This window comes from Heptranchias perlo, chromosome 35, assembly GCF_035084215.1.
Source record: "Heptranchias perlo isolate sHepPer1 chromosome 35, sHepPer1.hap1, whole genome shotgun sequence".
Classification (NCBI taxonomy): domain Eukaryota; kingdom Metazoa; phylum Chordata; class Chondrichthyes; order Hexanchiformes; family Hexanchidae; genus Heptranchias; species Heptranchias perlo.
Window position 1 is genome coordinate 20413462 of NC_090359.1, and position 17686 is coordinate 20431147.

Genomic DNA, 17686 nt, shown 5'->3' on the forward strand with positions numbered 1-17686 from the left:
CAACTCTCAAATGACCTCTAGTTTAGCTGGCTAGGATCGACTAACCCTGTTTGTGTTTAAGGAGATCTGGGAGCTTTCGCTAGTGGAGGCACCAAAACCCTTTGTAGGGTGGGATCTTGACTCTTCCATTGGGTCCAGTATCTATGAGCTTGCTTTACAGACTGGGCCAGGAGTGGGTTTGTACCATTTCTGGCCTGGATACACTTTGCTCTTGTTGCTGTACTTTCCCTATTGTCTAATTCACCCTGCCGTGTAAATGGGGTGACTGGCTCCCAATGGGAGCTGGCACTGTTACACACTATTATACAACTGTTATACTGCATCTTCCCCTGGGTGAAGGGTAGGACCTGACCTTAGCCAGGATCCAAATAATTGCAGAGGTTAGGGGGTTTTGAACTAGTTGGCATCTCTGTGAATAGAGAAGAAAAGGAGCTGCTAATTGAGAACTTTCACAATTCCATCTTTTGCTTTCTTCCTTCCCAAGTGCTGAGACCATCTCCTGCATGAGGTTGATTTTGGGTATGGAAGAGTTGCCTTATGAGGAAAGATTGAACAAGTTGGGTCGATACTCATTGGAGTTTAGCAGAATGAGAGGAGATCTTATTGAAACATACAAGATTCAGAGGGGACTCGATAGGGTAGATGCTGAGAGGATGTTACCCCTCATGGGGGAATCTAAAACTAGGGGGCATAGTCTCAGAATAAAGGGGTCGCCCGTTTAAGATGGAAATGAGGAGGAATTTCTTCTCCCAGAGGGTCGTGAATCTTTGGAATTCTTTACCCCAAAAAGCTGTGGAGGCCGAGTCATTAAATACATTCAAGGCTGAGTTAGACACATTTTTGGTCAGCAAGGGAGTCAAAGGATATGGGGAAAGGGTGGGAAAGTGGAGTTGAGGCCAGAATCAGATCAGCCATGATCTCATTAAATGGCAGAGCAGTCTCGAGGGGCCGAACGGCCGACTCCTGCTCCTATCTCTTATGGTCACTTTGCATCTCCACTGTCAGCTTGTTCAATCCCTTGCTCCTGTCTGGGTTTGGACTGAGCACAAGGTGGGCTCCCTAATGGAGCCTCCAGTGTCACTGCCCCCTATTGGGTGTTGAGTCCTCAAAGCCACGGCCCACAACAATCATCCAAGAAGAGTTGAAGATGCAGTAATATCAGTGGGGGGAGGGGCTGAACTTTGTGAACCCAATCATTGACCTGAGTGGCCCCAGTCTGGGCCTTGCCATCGATTTCACTCTTGTTTTTGCCCCTCTGAATTCCCTGTGGATGTTGATTGCTCTATTATGGGCTGTCTCCCTGGTTACGGCATTGCACGAAAGCAGCCTCCCACCACAATCACACAAACTCAAAAGTTACAGACCACAACTGAACCCGACAGCTCACAACAGAGCCCAGGACAAGTCACATTAAAATTCTAAACAGGGGAATCTCGAATGTTTTAATTAAATAAAACTCATCACTGCTCTAATCCCACGAGTTTATTGCCAAACCCTCGCTAACCAGTGTAGTGAGAGAGATGGTCAAATAAAACCAGCTGATTGCATTCACACCAAAGATCAGCCGTCTCCTCTCAAAGTTGCTGCATCGACATTTGAAGGATGTAAATCTTCACATAAGACAACAGTCGGGCAAGGCCCAGAAAGTTCCTTTGCAGTGGGGAGGAACACCCTCACCAGTCCGTGTGATGCTTTTCTGGGGTGACACGGCGGAGGCCCGGGTGAGCTGGTGTAACTCCGTCAGCAGGGAATGGGCCCCATTGACCCAGGAAGAAGGAGGTCTCTGATTCCCCCCCCCCCGAGCTGTGCTCGGCCTCACTCGGAGATGTTTGATTCTGTCCTGGAAAATAACGGGCAAATGAAGAATCGATCAGAGTGATAAATGTGTTCGAGGATTCATTAAAACAGGAGCACTCTCGGATTGAGAGTTTATTCTCGGTGTAAATGTTATGGTCATTGAGGTGAGGGATGTTATTGCTGGAAAATGGGACAGGTTTGATTTGAAGACTGTCATGGCGGACAAATTCAAGGTCAACCACAGAACGGGTTAGATACAGAGTAAAGCTCCCTCTGCACTGTCCCATCAAACACTCCCAGGGAAGGTACAGCACGGGTTAGATACAGAGTGAAGCTCCCTCAACACTGTCCCATCAAACACTCCCAGGGCAGGTACAGCACGGGTTAGATACAGAGTAAAGCTCCCTCTACACTGTCCCATCAAACACTCCCAGGGCAGGTACACCACGGGTTAGATACAGAGTAAAGCTCCCTCTACACTGTCCCATCAAACACTCCCAGGGCAGGTACAGCATGGGTTAGATACAGAGTAAAGCTCCCTCTACACTGTCCCATCAAACACTCCCAGGACAGGTACAACATGGGTTGGAACTAGCTGCGTCTCTAGTCAAGCTGTTCCAGTACAGCTACAACACTGGCATCTACTCGACAATGTGGAAAATTGCCCAGATATGTCCTGTCCACAAAAAGCAGGACAAATCAAATCCGGCCAATTACCGCCCTATCAGTCTACTCTCAATCATCAGCAAAGTGATGGAAGGTGTTATCGACAGTGCTATCAAGCGGCACTTACTCTCCAATAACCTGCTCACCAATGCTCGGTGGCCCAAACATGGACAAAATTCCAGAGGTGAGGTGAAAGTGACTGCCCTTGACATCAAGGCAGCATTTGACCGAGTGTAGCACCAAGGAGCCCTAGTAAAATTCAAGTCAATGGGAATCAGGGGGAAAACTCTCCAGTGGCTGAAGTCATATCTAGCACAAAGGAAGATGGTGGTGGTTGTTGGAGGCCAATCATCTCAGCCCCAGGACATTGCTGCAGGAGTTCCTCAGGGCAGTGTCCTAGGCCCAACCATTTTCAGCTGCTTCAACAATGACCTTCCCTCCATCATAAGGTCAGAAATGGGGATGATTGCACAGTGTTCAGTTCCATTCGCAACCCCTCAGATAATGAAGCAGTCTGTGCCCGCATGCAGCAAGACCTGGACAACATCCAGACTTGGGCTGATAAGTGGCAAGTAACATTCGCGCCAGATAAGTGCCAGGCAATGACCATCTCCAAGAAGAGAGAGTCTAACCACCTCCCCTTGACATTCAACGGCATTACCATCGCCAAATCCCCCACAATCAACATCCTGGGGGTCACCATTGACCAGAAACTTAACTGGACCAGCCATATAAATACTGTGGCTACAAGAGCAGGTCAGAGGCTGGGTATTCTGCGACGAGTGACTCACCTCCTGACTCCCCAAAGCCTTTCCACCATCTACAAGGCACAAGTCAGGAGTGTGATGGAATACTCTCCACTTGCCTGGATAAGTGCAGCTCCAACAACACTCAAGAAGCTCGACACCATCCAGGATAAAGCAGCCCGCTTGATTGGCACCCCATCCACCACCCTAAACATTCACTCCCTTCACCACCGGCACACTGTGGCTGCAGTGTGTACCACCCACAGGATGCACTGCAGCAACTCGCCAAGGCTTCTTCGACAGCACATCCCAAATCCACGACCTCTACCACCTAGAAGGACAAGAGCAGCAGGCACATGGGAACAACACCACCTGCACGTTCCCCTCCAAGTCACACACCATCCCGACTTGGAAATATATCGGCCGTTCCTTCATCGTCGCTGGGTCAAAATCCTGGAACTCCCTTCCTAACAGCACTGTGGGAGAACCGTCACCACACGGACTGCAGCGGTTCAAGAAGGCGGCTCACCACCACCTTCTCAAGGGCAATAAATGCTGGCCTCGCCAGTGACGGCACATCCCATGAATTAATAAAAATAAATACAGATCGGGTGAGATACAGAGTAAAGCTCCCTCTGCACTGTCCCATCAAACACTCCCAGGGTGGGTACAGCACGGGTCAGGTGCAGTGTAACTCTCCCTCTGATCTACGTAAACAGGATACTCAAATCGCACCCTCAGAGGAGCGCTCCCTATTACCGCCCCCTCCCTCCCACAAACTCTGCATTTCTTCAAGTCCAGCCTCTTCTCCATCCCCCACTCCCTTTTCCCCACCATTTCCTGTCCTGCCTTCAGCCGTTTAAATCCCACACTCTGGAATGTCCTCCCTAATCCCCTCCACCCTCCCCAATATCTCCTTTGGTTCGCTGTCCATTTCTCTCTGATTACACCTCTGTGAAGGACCTTGGGATGTTTCGCTCCGTTAAAGGGGTGATATAATCACAAGTTATTGTTCCCCCAGTGTGACAGGCCCCATTCCCCATCACCCCATTTATCAGACTGGACCAAACAGGACAATTGGAATGAGAGTTACTTTGCCTCTACTTTGGAGTTTGAGTTTGGACAGTCTGATTCCTCTCCATGATGTCCTTTTAGTTACCAGCAGGGGGTGGGCGAGGGGGCCCTTGTCCTGTTTTGCAGGCCACGGGTCAGGGGCAATGGGCAAAGCTCAGTCCCACAGTGATCATCTATAAGGGCCCCCTCCCCACAAGGGACAGGACCCCACCAACAAGAACAAACAGTCTGCCTGAACCAACATCCCAAAGTACATGAAAACTGACCAAAGCCCCAACTTTCAGATCCGGTTCAACGAGGCGACGATCCCGCCCGGCTCCCGCCAGTTGTAGAAGCTGCCGGAAAACCCATCCGACGCTGAGTGCCCGCGCGCCAGGCTCCCTGGGCAGGAGCGTGCGGTGCCCACCGATAGGCTCGAGGCCTTCCACGACCGGTGGGCACCGCAAGGAATGGAGCGAATTATTGAGAGGAGCAGCAATATTAGGATTTAGCTTTAGTTATAAGTCTCCTTTTGTTTTGTTGAAAGTACATTTTACGTTTGACTTCCTTCATTAGTGGCGCCCCTTAAAATGGTCGGGGGAGGGGCGGGGGGCGGGGTGGTGGGGCGGGGTGGTGGGGGTAGGGGCGGGGTGGTGGGGGAGGGGCGGGGTGGGGGGGAGGGGCGGGGTGGTCGGGGGGATGGGCGGGGTGGGGGGAGGTGTAAATTTGTGCAACTCAGTGTCGTCCTTATGGACTGTTTAATAAAAAGAGGCTCCCTGGGTCGGAGCCACAGACTGTCACCCTCCCAGACAACAATCCCATTCAATCAACGCTAATTAATTCATCAGTCTCTAAGGGTAAAGGACCCCCCGCCCCCGGCAATAAATCCATTCGTTCTGTCTTTTTTTTGTTTAAGCCCCTTATAAAGTGGAGGGAGGGGGTTTAGAGATTAACGTGTCCCAGTTTTTCTATTGATGATGGGAGACCCGTGTCATCCCGACAGATCAATTAGAAAAAAGAACCAAATTCAATCATAATTTTATTGTCTGTAACCACGATGCACTCCGGTCCCTGCGGTGCCCACCGGTCGGGGAAAGCCTCGAGGGTACCGGCAGACACCGCGTGCTCCCTCTCCAGGGCCACCCGGGTGCGGAGAATGCCGCGGAAGAGAGGCAGAGAGTCGGAGCGACCGCCCCCACGGGCCACAACCAACCTGGACCTGTGGATAGCCACCTTGGACAGGCCCAGGAGCAGGCCCACGAGGACGTCCACCGACCTGCCCGCCCCTCCCTCCTCACCGGGCGGCCAAAGATCAGGAGCGTGGGACTCAAGTGCAGCCAGAACTTGAGGAGCTGCCCCTTTAAATACGAAACTTTTAATAAGAAATTTTTTTTTTTTTCTTTTTTTTTGTGTATTAGGCCCCCCTTTTATAAGAAGTGGGGGTGTGGGGTGTGGTTAAATACTAAAAACCAAATAAACCAAAACCAAGTGTTCAAATTAAAATTTTATTCTCCTCGTCCAGGATGCACTCCAGCCCCTGCGGTGCCCACCGGTCGCGGAAAGCCTCGAGGGTACCGGCAGACACCGCGTGCTCCATCTCCAGGGCCACCCGGGCGCGGAGCATTCCGCGGAAGAGAGGCAGACAGGCCGAGTGACCGCCCCCACGGACCACGATCATCCTAGACCTGTGGATGGCCACCTTGGACAGGCCCAGGAGCAGGCCCACGAGAACGTCCACCGACCTGCCCGCCCCCCTCCTCACCGGGCGGCCAAAGATCAGGAGCGTGGGACTCAAGTGCAGCCAGAACTTGAGGAGCTGCCCCTTTAAATACGAAACTTTTAATAAGAAATTGTTGTCACGAGGTTAGTCTATCGATCTCGTTGAGCCTCATCTGGTCCAATTGGAGTCAGGTGAGTGCAGGTTGTGTATAAAAGGTGCTGGTTGGTCAGTAAAGTGATAGTTGAGTTGTTTGGTATCATGGGGGATTGTGTGGTGAGGGGTTTTGTCCCAGTGCTGTTGTTAGTCGGATCTGTTTGTTGCTCTGATATTTGGCAACAGTTTAGAGGTCACAGATTTCCATGGAGAAGAGTAAAACCCACCCCTGTACCTCAGAGAGTCCCTCCCCCTGGGCCTCCCTTTGGTTCCCATTTCAGCCTGTCTGAGGGGAGAAGTCTGTCCCCACTGCAGACTGTGATGGTGCAGTGTGGAGAGCAGAACCTCCTGGTGAGGGTAGACATGGATTTATTTAGAACCAGGCACCTGATTAAAGCTGCTGACCTGACCCTGGGGACAGCAGGTTGTCAGCCAACTGGGATCTACTCTCAGAACCACACCGTCCTCTTTGACTACGGGCTCCATGAATGTGGCAGCAGATTGCAGGTAATGTGATTCCTCAACTCTTGCTCCAATTTCCCTGTGTAGATTACTCCTCACTCTGAGCTCATTCACATTGGGTGAAACTCCAGCCACTTAGTTTGAGGAGATCCCTGAACTCTTCCTCCAATCCCTGTACAGGTTCTTGACATGTTAACTATCACCCAGTGTGAAACTACTTTGTTGATATGTCTCTTATCTTTTATTTAACAAAGATTCTAATTTGTCTCCAAGACACTACAACTTTCTTCAACTGGTCTTTCCTATTCTCTAACTTTGATTTTCAATTCTATTGGCCTTGCACCTTCACCTACATTTCCCCAAACAAGTCCTTCCTTTTGTTCCTCTGTAGATTTATCCTTTTCCTTCTCATGGATATTCTGGTCTGTTGCCTCAACTTCAGGTCAATGGATGTTCAGTGTTGTCGAACCTGTTGGGACTTCTCTTGAAAGACTAAACTTGTGGGATAATTGGTCTACAATGTATTAAAGGGAACTCTACTTTTGGTTCTTAGACCTGCCGACCCCCTCCATGATTCCACGGACACAGATGAGGTTTAAAAGTGATGTTGTGTTTAGTGCTCCATCCCAGGGGTCAATTGAAGCCCCTTACGGTGGAAGCTCTATTCTATATAGGGTAGAATTCTCATCTAACCTGGCTGAGCCAAATCATTTCTAGGTTTGTGACTGCAGGCCTGAAGTCCCCTGTAATAGAAGGTGGACTGAGCAGAGTAACAGAGGCTGCTCCAGGCAACTTCGCTCAATGGTGGAGCTGCTTCAATCATGTGTCATTGGGGAGCAACTGAAACCCCTCAAACTGCTGCTTAACAGGGTAGGAAAATGACCAGAAATAGCTTTTGTCCAATGAGACCAGCTCTTCATTCCTTCACCTGATGTCTTTCAGATGGCTGGAGATTTCCTGGTCTACACTACCCACCTGAACCACACCCCAAATGCTGGTGGATCAGTCATTGTGAGAACGAATGGAGCTGTCATTCCCATCCAGTGCCACTATTTGAGGTAAGAATCTTTACTCTATTGCAAATCTGATCTACGGCTGCTGTAGTTCTCTGAACTTGTCCTAAAATGACTCCACTGTCCTTTCCAGGAAGGGCAATGTGAGCAGTGACCCCATCGAGCCCACCTGGATCCCATTCAGCTCGACCAAGTCTGGAGAAGGGCTTCTGTCATTCTCTCTGCGTCTAATGAATGGTATGTGATGGGTGGACGGGGAGGGCTTTCCTGTCGTTGGCAATGGGAGTTACACCCACTGTCTCCAACTCTTGTTCTTCAGATGACTGGCTTACAGAGCGCACCTCGACTGTCTACTACCTGGGTGACCTCATTCACATTGAGGCCTCTGTTTCAATGACCAACCACATGCCCCTGAAGCTCTACATTGACAGCTGTGCAGCTACATTGAGCCCAGACAAGGATTCCACCCCAAGATACAACATCATTGACTACCATGGGTAAGGAGCTCTCTGCTTTCTCCAGCTGCTCTCCTCTCAATGGCTTCACTTGATTCACTTCATGGCCCTTTTTTTTGACTCTTCAGTTGCCTCCTGGACAGCAAAGCCGAGGACTCCTTTTCAACCTTTGTGTTGCCCAGAGATGAACGTGAGCTGGACAAACTCCAGTTTGACCTGGATGCGTTCCGTTTCTTTGGAGATGACCGTTCCCTGGTAAGAGGAAGCCGATCATTGGGTTCCCCATGTTGGGAGGGGAGTCACTGAATAACAACTTGTATTGAATGTGTCCCTCAGATTTTCATCACCTGTCACCTGAAAGTTGCTGCAGTGGATCGGAGAGATTCCATGAACAAAGCTTGTACTTTCCACAAGATGCAGAATGTGTAAGTTCCCTTTCTCCCACGGGGATGTGTTGTGTGAAGTGATGCACAACCTGGTTGATAAACTGATTCTCTGGTTTAGCTGGACCCCATTGGAAGAATCGACCAATGATGTGTGCGCCTGTTGTCATCTGGGCAACTGCGGTGTCACGAGGGAATTCCGACTTGATTCCAGAGGAAGGAGGGATCTTGTATCTGGACCTGGTAGGACATTGATCCTCTCTATGTTGGAGGTCCCCCTTTACCCTCTCTAACTGGAATGTTTGATATTGCAGAGAGTGATGCTGAATTGAAGTGGGAGGGTGAGGCCTCACTTGGACCCCTGGTCATTCTGGATCCTGATGTGACAGACCTGGCAACTGAGCCCCTTAATGTGGTTGAGCAAAGGATGCAGGAGAGGTCTCCAGGTGGTGAGTTGGCCGACTGCTAGTTCCCATTTTCCCCTCAGTATTTCTTTCTCTCACCATTGGTTTCTTGTTGCTTTTTAGGTGTGGAGTCTGAGGTGGTCCTGATCTTGGCCCTGAGTATGAGCGCTGTCTTTCTGATCTCTGCTTCTTTGATCGCCTTGTTCCTGTACAGGAAACACAAGCAAACCCAGTTCAACTAGTTATCAAATGACCAATAAAGCAGTGACTACTTGTATCTTCTAATGGCTGGTTGCTCATTTGTCACTGCATGTTGAGGGCAAGTTAGTTAACACTCAGCCATCCTCCATTGGTTCCTTCTGTTGAAATGGGGTTTAATGGGTCCACGTACCTATTGGATCCAGGGCTTTATAAATAGAGGAGGCAGAGAGTACAGAAGGAAGGAAGTCATGATGAACCTTTTATAAAACACTGGTTCAGCCACAAGTGGAGTGTTGTCCAATTCTGGGCACCGCACTTTAGGAAGGATGTGAAGACGTTGCAGATAGGATTTGCTGGAATGGTTCTGGGGATGAGGGACTTCAGTTATGTGGGTGGACTGGAGAAGTTGGGCTTGTTCTCTTAACCTTCTCTGCTGTAAGTAGAATTGATGGAAGTGTTACATGATGGGTTTTGATAAAGTCCATAGAGAAACTGTTACCAATGGTGGAAGGGTTGAGATCCAGAGGACAGATTTATAGCGATTGGTTAAAAAAAACCAAATGCGATGTGAGGTGAAACTTTTTTATGCAGCGAGTAGTTACAATGTGGAATGTGCTGCCTGACAGTGTGATGGGAGCGGATTCAGTCACTGCTTTCAAAAAGGAATTGGATAAATATTTGCAGGGCTGCAGGGAAAGAGTGGGGGAATGGGACGAACTGGATTGGTCTTACAAAGAGCTGGGATGGGCCAAATGGCCGCCTTCTGTGTTTCTATTGTATGTAATTAGTGGCACAATGGCTGGTGTATTCAGGCCGAGTTCAGGGATGGGTGGTGGGTATAATTAATGCCCAGACCCCTCTTTTGGGGGAAGGTGCCAATGAGTTGCAGAGCAGTGGTACTGGCCTGAGGTACTGGTGTGTGCTGGCTGTTGGGCCGAAGTTATTTCATTGTCTCCTTTTGGTGCTCTGTGGCCAATAATAATAAAACCCCAAATGGGCTCAGAGTTCCAGTGTGGAGCTACTTGTCCAAAGACTACTGGGGTTTAAGGATGGTGGACTTGGAACTTTTCCCAAGATTGAAGACCTCTGCCCTTTCTCTGAAGACTCTTGGACAGTGGGGCTTTCGGTCAATCTGTGTCCTCTGCACTTTTTTCCCTGAGTCTCATTGCCCAGAGCACCTGCTGTTTAGTCTGGAATCAAACCCCTTCCTGTTACAGGGTGAGTTTGAGTGCTCTCCATCAACTCTCAAATGACCTCTAGTTTAGCTGGCTAGGATCGACTAACCCTGTTTGTGTTTAAGGAGATCTGGGAGCTTTTGCTAGTGGAGGCACCAAAACCCTTTGTAGGGTGGGATCTTGACTCTTCCATTGGGTCCAGTATCTATGAGCTTGCTTTACAGACTGGGCCAGGAGTGGGTTTGTACCATTTCTGGCCTGGATACACTTTGCTCTTGTTGCTGTACTTTCCCTATTGTCTAATTCACCCTGCCGTGTAAATGGGGTGACTGGCTCCCAATGGGAGCTGGCACTGTTACACACTATTATACAACTGTTATACTGCATCTTCCCCTGGGTGAAGGGTAGGACCTGACCTTAGCCAGGATCCAAATAATTGCAGAGGTTAGGGGGTTTTGAACTAGTTGGCATCTCTGTGTAGAGAAGAAAAGGAGCTGCTAATTGAGAACTTTCACAATTCCATCTTTTGTTTTCTTCCTTCCCAAGTGCTGAGACCATCTCCCTGCATGAGGTTGATTTTGGGTATGGAAGAGTTTCCTTATGAGGAAAGTTTGAACAGGTTGGGTCTTTACTCATTGGAGTTTAGAAGAATGAGAGGAGATCTTATTGAAACATACAAGATTCTGAGTGGACTCGATAGGGTAGATGCTGAGAGGATGTTACCCCTCATGGGGGAATCTAAAACTAGGGGGCATAGTCTCAGAATACAAGGTCACCCGTTTAAGATGGAAATGAGGAGGAATTTCTTCTCCCAGAGGGTCGTGAATCTTTGGAATTCTTTACCCCAAAAAGCTGTGGAGGCTGAGTCATGGAATACATTCAAGGCTGAGTGAGACACATTTTTGATCAGCAAGGGAGTCAAAGGATATGGGGAAAGGGCGGGAAAGTGGAGTTGAGGCCAGAATCAGATCAGCCATGATCTCATTAAATGGCAGAGCAGTCTCGAGGGGCCGAACGGCCGACTCCTGCTCCTATCTCTTATGGTCTCTTTGCATCTCCACTGTCAGCTTGTTCAATCCCTTGCTCCTGTCTGGGTTTGGACTGAGCACAAGGTGGGCTCCCTAATGGAGCCTCCAGTGTCACTGCCCCCTATTGGGTGTTGAGTCCTCAAAGCCACGGCCCACAACAATCATCCAAGAAGAGTTAAAGATGCAGTCATATCAGTGGGGGGAGGGGCTGAACTTTGTGAACCCAATCATTGACCTGAGTGGCCCCAGTCTGGGCCTTGCCATCGATTTTACTCTTGTTTTTGCCCCTCTGAATTCCCTGTGGATGTTGATTGCTCTATTATGGGCTGTCTCCCTGGTTACGGCATTGCACGAAAGCAGCCTCCCACCACAATCACACAAACTCAAAAGTTACAGACCACAACTGAACCCGACAGCTCACAACAGAGCCCAGGACAAGTCACATTAAAATTCTAAATAGGGGAATCTCGAATGTTTTAATTAAATAAAACTCATCACTGCTCTAATCCCACGAGTTTATTGCCAAACCCTCGCTAACCAGTGTAGTGAGAGAAATGGTCAAATAAAACCAGCTGATTGCACTCACACCAAAGATCAGCCGTCTCCTCTCAAAGTTGCTGCATCGACATTTGAAGGATGTAAATCTTCACATAAGACAACAGTCGGGCAAGGCCCAGAAAGTTCCTTTGCAGTGGGGAGGAACACCCTCACCAGTCCGTGTGCTGCTTTTCTGGGGTGACACGGCGGAGGCCCGGGTGAGCTGGTGTAACTCCGGCAGCAGGGAATGGGCCCCATTGACCCAGGAAGAAGGAGGTCTCTGATTCCCCCCCGAGCTGTGCTCGGCCTCACTCGGAGATGTTTGATTCTGTCCTGGAAAATAACGGGCAAATGAAGAATCGATCAGAGTGATAAATGTGTTCGAGGATTCATTAAAACAGGAGCACTCTCGGATTGAGAGTTTATTCTTGGTGTAAATGTTATGGTCATTGAGGTGAGGGATGTTATTGCTGCAAAATGGGACAGGTTTGATTTGAAGACTGTCATGACGGACAAATTCAAGGTCAACCACAGAACGGGTTAGATACAGAGTAAAGCTCCCTCTACACTGTCCCATCAAACACTCGCAGGGCAGGTACAGCACGGGTTAGATACAGAGTAAAGCTCCCTCTGCACTGTCCCATCAAACACTCCCAGGGCAGGTACAGCACGGGTTAGATACAGAGTAAAGCTCCCTCTGCACTGTCCCATCAAACACTCCCAGGGCAGGTACAGCACGGGTTAGATACAGAGTAAAGCTCCCTCTACACTGTCCCATCATCACTCCCAGGACAGGTACAGCACGGGTTAGATACAGAGTAAAGCTCACTCTACACTGTCCCATCAAACACTCCCAGGGCAGGTACAGCACGGGTTACATACAGAGTAAAGCTCCCTCTACACTGTCCCATCATCACTCCCAGGACAGGTACAGCTCGGGTTAGATACAGAGTAAAGCTCACTCTACACTGTCCCATCATCACTCCCAGGACAGGTACAGCTCGGGTTAGATACAGAGTAAAGCTCACTCTACACTGTCCCATCAAACACTCCCAGGGTGGGTACAGCACGGGTCAGGTGCAGTGTAACTCTCCCTCTGATCTACGTGAACAGGATACTCAAATCGCCCCCTCAGAGGAGCGCTCCCTATTACCGCCCCCTCCCTCCCACAAACTCTGCATTTCTTCAAGTCCAGCCTCTTCTCCAGCCCCCACTCCCTTTTCCCCATCATTTCCTGTCCTGCCTTCACCCGTTTAAATCCCACACTCTGGAATGTCCTCCCTAATCCCCTCCACCCTCCCCAATATCTCCTTTGGTTCGCTGTCCATTTCTCTCTGATTACACCTCTGTGAAGGACCTTGGGATGTTTCGCTCCGTTAAAGGGGTGATATAATCACAAGTTATTGTTCCCCCAGTGTGACAGGCCCCATTCCCCATCACCCCATTTATCAGACTGGACCAAACAGGACAATTGGAATGAGAGTTACTTTGCCTCTACTTTGGAGTTTGAGTTTGGACAGTCTGATTCCTCTCCATGATGTCCTTTTAGTTACCAGCAGGGGGTGGGCGAGGGGGCCCTTGTCCTGTTTTGCAGGCCACGGGTCAGGGGCAATGGGCAAAGCTCAGTCCCACAGTGATCATCTATAAGGGCCCCCTCCCCACAAGGGACAGGACCCCACCAACAAGAACAAACAGTCTGCCTGAACCAACATCCCAAAGTACATGAAAACTGACCAAAGCCCCAACTTTCAGATCCGGTTCAACGAGGCGACGATCCCGCCCGGCTCCGGCCAGTTGTAGAAGCTGCCGGAAAACCCATCCGACGCTGAGTGCCCGCGCGCCAGGCTCCCTGGGCAGGAGCGTGCGGTGCCCACCGATAGGCTCGAGGCCTTCCACGACCGGTGGGCACCGCAAGGAATGGAGCGAATTATTGAGAGGAGCAGCAATATTAGGATTTAGCTTTAGTTATAAGTCTCCTTTTGTTTTGTTGAAAGTACATTTTACGTTTGACTTCCTTCATTAGTGGCGCCCCTTAAAATGGTCGGGGGAGGGGCGGGGTGGTGGGGCGGGGTGGTGGGGGGGGATGGGCGGGGTTGGGGGAGGTGTAAATTTGTGCAACTCAGTGTCGTCCTTATGGACTGTTTAATAAAAAGAGGCTCCCTGGGTCGGAGCCACAGACTGTCACCCTCCCAGACAACAATCCCATTCGATCAACGCTAATTAATTCATCAGTCTCTAAGGGTAAAGGACCCCACCCCCCGGCAATAAATCCATTCGTTCTGTCTTTTTTTTGTTTAAGCCCCTTATAAAGTGGAGGGAGGGGGTTTAGAGATAAACGTGTCCCAGTTTTTTTATTGATGATGGGAGACCCGTGTCATCCCGACAGATCAATTAGAAAAAAGAACCAAATTCAATCATAATTTTATTGTCTGTAACCACGATGCACTCCGGTCCCTGCGGTGCCCACCGGTCGGGGAAAGCCTCGAGGGTACCGGCAGACACCGCGTGCTCCCTCTCCAGGGCCACCCGGGCACGGAGAATGCCGCGGAAGAGAGGCAGAGAGTCGGAGCGACCGCCCCCACGGGCCACAACCAACCTGGACCTGTGGATAGCCACCTTGGACAGGCCCAGGAGCAGGCCCACGAGGACGTCCACCGACCTCTCCGCCCCTCCCTCCTCACCGGGCGGCCAAAGATCAGGAGCGTGGGACTCAAGTGCAGCCAGAACTTGAGGAGCTGCCCCTTTAAATACGAAACTTTTAATAAGAAATTGTTGTCACGAGGTTAGTCTATCGATCTCGTTGAGCCTCATCTGGTCCAATTGGAGTCAGGTGAGTGCAGGTTGTGTATAAAAGGTGCAGGTCGGTCAGTAAAGTGATAGTTGAGTTGTTTGGTATCATGGGGGATTGTGTGGTGAGGGGTTTAGTCCCAGTGCTGGTGTTAGTCGGATCTGTTTGTTGCTCTGATATTTGGCAACAGTTTAGAGGCCAGAGATTTCCATGGAGAAGAGTAAAACCCACCCCTGTACCTCAGAGAGTCCCACCCCCTGGGCCTCCCTCTGGTTCCCATTTCAGCCTGTCTGAGGGGAGAAGTCTGTCCTCACTGCAGACTGTGATGGTGCAGTGTGGAGAGCAGAACCTCCTGGTGAGGGTAGACATGGATTTATTTAGAACCAGGCACCTGATTAAAGCTGCTGACCTGACCCTGGGGACAGCAGGTTGTCGGCCAACTGGGATCTACTCTCAGAACCACACTGTCCTCTTTGACTATGGGCTCCATGAATGTGGCAGCAGATTGCAGGTAATGTGATTCCTCAACTCTTGCTCCAATTTCCCTGTGTAGATTACTCCTCACTCTGAGCTCATTCACATTGGGTGAAACTCCAGCCACTTAGTTTGAGGAGATCCCTGAACTCTTCCTCCAATCCCTGTACAGGTTCTTGACATGTTAACTCACACCCAGTGTGAAACTACTTTGTTGACATGTCTCTTATCTTTTATTTTAAAAGATTCTAATTTGTCTCCTACACACTACAACTTTCTTTAACTGGTCTTTCCCATTCTCTAACTTTGATTTTCAATTCTATTGGCCTTGCGCCTTCACCTACATTTCCCCAAACAAGTCCTTCCTTTTGTTCCTCTGTAGATTTATCCTTTTCCTTCTCATGGATATTCTGGTCTGTTGCCTCAACTTCAGGTCAATGGATGTTCAGGGTTGTCGAACCTGTTGGGACTTCTCTTGAAAGACTAAACGAGTGGGATAATTGGTCTACAATGTATTAAAGGGAACTCTACTTTTGGTTCTTAGACCTGCCGACACCCTCCATGATTCCACGGACACAGATGAGGTTTAAAAGTGATGTTGTGTTTAGTGCTCCATCCCAGGGGTCAATTGAAGCCCCTTACGGTGGAAGCTCTATTCTACATAGGGTAGAATTCTCATCTAACCTGGCCGAGCCAAATCATTTCAGGGTTTCTGACTGCAGGCCTGAAGTCCCCTGTAATAGAAGGTGGACTGAGCAGAGTAACAGAGGCTGCTTCAGGCAACTTCACTCAATGGAGGAGCTGCTTCAATCATGTGTCATTGGGGAGCAACTGAAACCCCTCAAACTGCTGCTTAACAGGGCAGGAAAATGACCAGAAATAGCTTTTGTCCAATGAGACCAGCTCTTCATTCCTTCACCTGATGTCTTTCAGATGGCTGGAGATTTCCTGGTCTACACCACCCACCTGAACCACACCCCAAATGCTGGTGGATCAGTCATTGTGAGAACTAATGGAGCTGTCATTCCCATCCAGTGCCACTATTTGAGGTAAGAATCTTTACTCTGTTGCTATTCTGATCTACGGCTGCTGTAATTCTCTGAACTTGTCCTGAAATGACTCCACTGTCCTTTCCAGGAAGGGCAATGTGAGCAGTAACCCCATCAAGCCCACCTGGATCCCATTCAGCTCGACCAAGTCTGGAGAAGGGCTTCTGTCATTCTCACTGCGTCTAATGAACGGTATGTGATGGGTGGACAGGGAGGGCTTTCCTGTCGTTGCCCAATGGGAGTTACACCCACTGTCTCCAACTCTTGTTCTTCAGATGACTGGCTTACAGAGCGCACCTCGACTGTCTACTACCTGGGTGACCTCATTCACATTGAGGCCTCTGTTTCAATGACCAACCACATGCCCCTGAAGCTCTGCATTGACAGCTGTGCAGCTACATTGAGCCCAGACAAGGATTCCACCCCAAGATACAACATCATTGACTACCATGGGTAAGGAGCTCTCTGCTTTCTCCAGCTGCTCTCCTCTCAATGGCTTCACTTGATTCACTTCATGGCCCTTTTTTTGAATCTTCAGTTGCCTCCTGGACAGCAAAGCCGAGGACTCCTTTTCAACCTTTGTGTTGCCCGGAGATGAACGTGAGCTGGACAAACTCCAGTTTGACCTGGATGCGTTCCGTTTCTTTGGAGATGACCGTTCCCTGGTAAGAGGAAGCCGATCATTGGGTTCCCCATGTTGGGAGGGGAGTCACTGAATAACAACTTGTATTGAATGTGTCCCTCAGATTTTCATCACCTGTCACCTGAAAGTTGCTGCAGTGGATCGGAGAGATTCCATGAACAAAGCTTGTACTTTCCACAAGATGCAGAATGTGTAAGTTCCCTTTCTCCCACGGGGATGTGTTGTGTGAAGTGATGCACAACCTGGTTGATAAACTGATTCTCTGGTTTAGCTGGATCCCATTGGAAGAATCGACCAATGATGTATGTGCCTGTTGTCGTCTGGGCAACTGCAGTGTCACGAGGGAATTCCGACTTGATTCCAGAGGAAGGAGGGATCTTGTATCTGGACCTGGTAGGACATTGATCCTCTCTATGTTGGAGGTCACCCTTTACCCTCTCTAACTGGAATGTTTGATATTGCAGAGAGTGATGCTGAATTGAAGTGGGAGGGTGAGGCCTCACTTGGACCCCTGGTCATTCTGGATCCTGATGTGACAGACCTGGCAACTGAGCCCCTGAATGAGGTTGAGCAAAGGATGCAGGAGAGGTCTCCAGGTGGTGAGTTGGCTGACTGCTAGTTTCCATTTTCCCCTCAGTATTTCCTTCACTCACCATTGGTTTCTTGTTGCTTTTTAGGTGTGGAGTCTGAGGTGGTCCTGATCTTGGCCCTGACTGTGAGCGCTGTCTCTCTGATCTCTGCTTCTTTGATCGCCTTGTTCCTGCACAGGAAACACAAGCAAACCCAGTTCAACTAGTTATCAAATGACCAATAAAGCAGTGACTACTTGTATCTTCTAATGGCTGGTTGCTCATTTGTCACTGGATGTTGTGTGGGCTGGAGACAGACCATAAGTGCCAGTTATCAAATCATCAATAAAGTGATTGAATGAGGAACAAA

At 49.5% G+C, this 17686-nt stretch overlaps 2 protein-coding genes across 2 annotated transcripts; both read left to right on the forward strand.

The window, feature by feature from the left end:
• Window positions 1-6241: 6241 nt before the first annotated feature.
• LOC137302401 (zona pellucida sperm-binding protein 3-like) lies at window positions 6242-9137 on the forward strand. Its single transcript, XM_067972044.1, has 9 exons — window positions 6242-6642; window positions 7540-7655; window positions 7744-7847; window positions 7930-8107; window positions 8194-8320; window positions 8402-8490; window positions 8570-8691; window positions 8763-8897; window positions 8976-9137. The coding sequence occupies exons 1-9, from the start codon at window positions 6457-6459 to the stop codon at window positions 9092-9094; spliced, it is 1176 nt and encodes a 391-aa protein (XP_067828145.1). The 5' UTR covers window positions 6242-6456; the 3' UTR covers window positions 9095-9137.
• Window positions 9138-14697: 5560 nt separating this feature from the next.
• On the forward strand, window positions 14698-17686 carry LOC137302402 (zona pellucida sperm-binding protein 3-like). Its single transcript, XM_067972045.1, has 9 exons — window positions 14698-15092; window positions 15989-16104; window positions 16193-16296; window positions 16380-16557; window positions 16643-16769; window positions 16851-16939; window positions 17019-17140; window positions 17212-17346; window positions 17425-17686. The coding sequence occupies exons 1-9, from the start codon at window positions 14907-14909 to the stop codon at window positions 17541-17543; spliced, it is 1176 nt and encodes a 391-aa protein (XP_067828146.1). The 5' UTR covers window positions 14698-14906; the 3' UTR covers window positions 17544-17686.

Coding starts and splice junctions, on each gene's coding strand:
- LOC137302401 (XM_067972044.1), top strand. CDS start 6,457: ATGGTGCAGTGTGGAGAGCAGAACCTCCTGGTGAGGGTAGACATGGAT. Junction 7,656..7,743: donor ATCCAGTGCCACTATTTGAG/GTAAGAATCTTT, acceptor TGTCCTTTCCAG/GAAGGGCAATGTGAGCAGTG. Junction 8,491..8,569: donor TTCCACAAGATGCAGAATGT/GTAAGTTCCCTT, acceptor TCTCTGGTTTAG/CTGGACCCCATTGGAAGAAT.
- LOC137302402 (XM_067972045.1), top strand. CDS start 14,907: ATGGTGCAGTGTGGAGAGCAGAACCTCCTGGTGAGGGTAGACATGGAT. Junction 15,093..15,988: donor AATGTGGCAGCAGATTGCAG/GTAATGTGATTC, acceptor GATGTCTTTCAG/ATGGCTGGAGATTTCCTGGT. Junction 16,105..16,192: donor ATCCAGTGCCACTATTTGAG/GTAAGAATCTTT, acceptor TGTCCTTTCCAG/GAAGGGCAATGTGAGCAGTA.